Genomic DNA, 4,041 nt, shown 5'->3' with positions numbered 1-4,041 from the left:
GAGTATCAGTCACATGGAGGCAGGGCTTAAAAGCCTGAATTTTGCCTGAAACTCTCAGACTGAAGAAGTCTCTTGGAAGAGAGATGAAATGTTTCATTAGAGAAGAACCCGTCCAGAAGACCTATACAATTTTTTTCTTTTGTCTTATTGAAAGCCTATCATTCATTTTAGCTAATGTTTTTGCTACATTTAGCAAAATATAGCTAACTTTGCTATTCTTTGCTACTTTAACATTTAGCTAACATTTTATTTTAAGCCTTCATTTTTGTTGTGTAATGATGTCGCAAGAATCACTGCATTTCTTTTCTTTTCTTTAATCATTTTAGCCCTTTTTATTGTACTTCATCTGACAATTTTTAGATTTTCTACTGTATAGCCATTGTAAAGACACTAAACACTGATAATTTGCCGTTTTCTTCTGCTCTCCTCTTCTGCAGCCCATGGATTTAAGTTGGAATCCGTTTTCTTGTGGCGGTCTGTACATGTCGGCCCCCAGTCTGGTGGAGAGGCTCAGAGGACGTCAGTGTCCAATCAGCAGTCAGTTCTTCACCGCACTGGCTTTGTGTCATACTGTCATGGCAGAGGGAAAGGATGGTGAGGGTGTTTGTGATGACATCGAATGAGCTCAGTTTTGATATTTGATGAAGCTGATAATTATGTTTTGCCAYTTATTTTTGGAAAATTTACTTAAATGTAAAAAAATTTAAATAAATAATAATTCTTATCTTCAAAGCCTAAAGTTGGCTTGCTTCTAGATAAATGTCAGACCTCTGACCTTAATGTACCTTCTCATTAACGTTTTGCTCTGGTCACATTCCTCCAGACACCCTAGCTTACCAGGCAGCATCACCAGATGAGGAAGCTCTTGTTGGAGCAGCCAGGGAACTTGGCTGGGTCTTTCTTTCCAGAACAAGAGATTTTATCATTGTCTCAGAGTTGGGTGTCTATCACCAATATCAGCTTCTGGCGTTGCTGGACTTCACCAGCAAAAGAAGATGCATGTCAGTCCTGGGTGAGTGGAGCTCTCTTCAGTGCCTTCAGCTTTCTGTTTCCTCTGTTTAAACGTGTCAAGTTGTCCTCAATTTCTTTCAACTCCTATAAACCCACTCTGTGTAAATTCATAATGGTCTTGTGTTGTTATAGTGCGGGAGCCAGACGGAGGAATCAAACTTTATTGTAAAGGAGCAGATACAGTGATCCTTGAGCGACTACAGAASGACTGTCCATATCAAGATAGGACAGTGACAGCACTGCAGGTAACAGTGGTCTTTTTTAGAAAACATTTCTAAAAATAATTGGTATGGCTCATTTTAGTGATTAAAATCTGTACAAAAAAATGAGGGGGACTCAATGTGCAACTTTCTCCTTTTCTGCTATAAAAGGTATAGTTTGAACTGTTGATCTGGACATCACCTTAGCTACTACAGCTAGTGACGCGCACCCACAGGTGCCATTATCATGCATTGAGTCATGTCAACAAAACCATAGAGTTCCAATGAGGGATGCACCATAATCTGTCGCAAAAATATTTGTAGTGACCTTATTTCTTATCCGATTTCTATAAAATATGGCTTAAATTAAAGCTGAAGAAAATTGCCGATGTTGTGATACATAAAAATGTGTATTCTCCCAAGAGATAAATCTATGAGCAGTCTGGGAAGTTTTCAATATAGGTTTTTGTTCATGCATTTACTGTACAAGCCACGTTCCACTACCTAAAACTAAACAATGACACATGTATTGAGATTCAATGATAATTTAGACTTTCAGTCAAAATCTGAAATGATTGTTCTTAAATTAGGAAACTGAAGAATAGAATTACAAGCTCCACTTCAATTTGTATACAGTTAGGTCCATATATATTTGGACACTGACACAAATGTTGTCTTTTAACCTGTTTATTGAAACTTATTGAAGTTATAGGTATATGATATGCATGGACATAAAGTCCAGACATTCAGCTTTCATTTGAGGGTATCCACATTCAAACTGGATGAAGGGTTTAGGAGTTTCAGCTCCTTAACCTGTGCCACCCTGTTTTTAAAGGGACCAAAAGTAATTGTACAGTTGACTCCAAGGTTATTTCATGGACAGGTGTGRGCAATCMCTTCGTYATGTCATTCTCAATTAAGCAGATAAAAAGCCTAGAGTTGATTTGAGGTGTGGTGCTTGCATTTGGAAGGTTTTGCTGTGAAGTAAGCATGCGGTCAAAGGAGCTCTCAATGCAGGTGAAACAACCCATCCTTAAGCTGTGAAAACAGAAAAATCCATCCAAGAAGTTGCTACAATATTAGGAGTGGCAAAATCTACAGTTTGGTACATCCTGAGAAAGAAAGAAAGCAATAACGCATAAATGTGAAAAAACTCGGATGCCCACAGAAGACAACAGTGGTAGATGATGGCAGAATAATCTCCATGGTGAAGAGAAACCCTCTCACAACAGCCAACAAAGGGAACAACACTCTCCAGGAGGTAGAAGTATCAATATCCAAATCTACCATAAAGAGAAGACTGCATAAAAGTAAATACAGAGGGTTCACTGCACGGTGCAAGACACTCATAAGCATCAAGAATAAAAAGGCTAGCATGGACTTTGCTAAAAACATCTAAAAAAGCCAGAAAAGTTCTGGAAGAACATTCTTTGGAYAGATGAAACCAAGATCAACCTCTACCAGAATGATGGAAAGAGAAAAGTATGGCGAAGGCGTGGTACAGCTCAGTGGCRGCTGGTGGATTTTTCTCCAGGGGTGGCTACAACTCCAAAATACATATCTCAGAAAGCAATCAAACGTATGGAGCCTGCGAGGGGACATGGGAGATTTTTTTCTTTTGCGTTCCCACGCAATAGTATTGTGTTACCTCGCAATACTTTTGCGTTCCCTCGCAAAAGTCGTTTATCACTGTTGTGCCTGCCGGTTTATTAGCAAACTCACATGTTCATCATTAGTGAGTTAGCCTACTGCTTTAATTCAGCTTCAGAATGAATATATCACACAGCCACGCATGGAAGAATGTCATATGCCGATAWTTTAACACAGTGCAGCCACGCAACATCAATGTCAATTTCACGAACTTGTGGCGACACATCCTGTTTTGGTAACCGGATATTTCAAAAWWAAARKYYKRWTTTAATTCAGTTCATATACAAAACAATCTTTTGCGTGGGAATGCAAAACAATATTGCGTGGGAACGCAAAAGTATTGCGAGGGAACGCAAAAGTATTGCGAGGGAACGCAAAGGTATTGCGTGGGGATGCAAAAGGGAAAAAATCCCCCCATGTTCCCTCGCGGGCTCCGTACAAACGTAATAAGTTGTATCACGCCAGTGTATTTATTAAACAAATGAAAATAATAAAACAGCATTACAATGTCATGTATTGTGTTATTTTTTGTACATAAATTTTGCTCTTCTCTTACTGAGAAGCAAATTTCTTCATGACTCTGGTTAAAGTCAGGGATGTTTTAACCAGATTCTTAGAGCATAGTCAGTGCAGTGAGATGTGATGTTGTACCTGAGGAAAGTCTAGATTCTCTTCAGTGTTCAGCTCCTGTCAGATTCAGCTGTGGTCAGAGGAGATGTGATGAGAATCTTCAGCAGAGTCACAGTCTCTGAAGGTGTTCTGCAGATTGTTCCTCATGAAGAGCTGGTACAGAGCTACAGCACCACTGCAGCTCCCGAACTACATCAGACTTCTTGGTCCTGTTCAGCCCTGGGTGAGCCTCCATGGTCTTCAGAGCTRCTTCAGAAAATTGTCTGTGATCCTGCAGGAACCTGTCAGCCTGCAGCACTGTAGCTCTGATCAGATGCTTTGTGAATGGCTCAGGCACAAACCTAAAACAATAAATGCACAAATTTAATTCAAAATGGAGATGGTTACAAGTGAGCTTTCTAATATGTATTTAAAATGAAAACAATTTATGTTATTTTAATAGCAACAAATTGTTGCAGCTCTAAGTTAATTATTACATTATATGTCTATGTTAAAAATGCATTCATTTTATAAAAAAAAAACTATGCACAACAGAAGAAAAAATATATAT

General features: G+C 38.9%; 1 protein-coding gene across 2 annotated transcripts in view; it reads left to right on the top strand.

Annotated features, from left to right (window-relative positions):
* atp8b3 (ATPase phospholipid transporting 8B3) overlaps positions 1 to 4,041 on the top strand; it is a gene marked incomplete in the record, with an annotated part of 33,056 nt that overhangs the window by 16,742 nt on the left and 12,273 nt on the right. For both annotated transcript variants that reach the window (XM_014004628.1, XM_014004629.1), the window contains 3 exon segments: positions 438 to 594; positions 824 to 1,012; positions 1,144 to 1,256. In XM_014004628.1, the coding sequence (XP_013860082.1) occupies positions 438 to 594; positions 824 to 1,012; positions 1,144 to 1,256 (459 nt within the window).

Source organism: Austrofundulus limnaeus, unplaced genomic scaffold (assembly GCF_001266775.1).
Source record: "Austrofundulus limnaeus strain Quisiro unplaced genomic scaffold, Austrofundulus_limnaeus-1.0 Scaffold25, whole genome shotgun sequence".
NCBI lineage: Eukaryota > Metazoa > Chordata > Actinopteri > Cyprinodontiformes > Rivulidae > Austrofundulus > Austrofundulus limnaeus.
The sequence above is the reverse complement of the archived record's forward strand: the minus strand, read 5'-3'. Positions and strand labels throughout refer to the sequence as shown.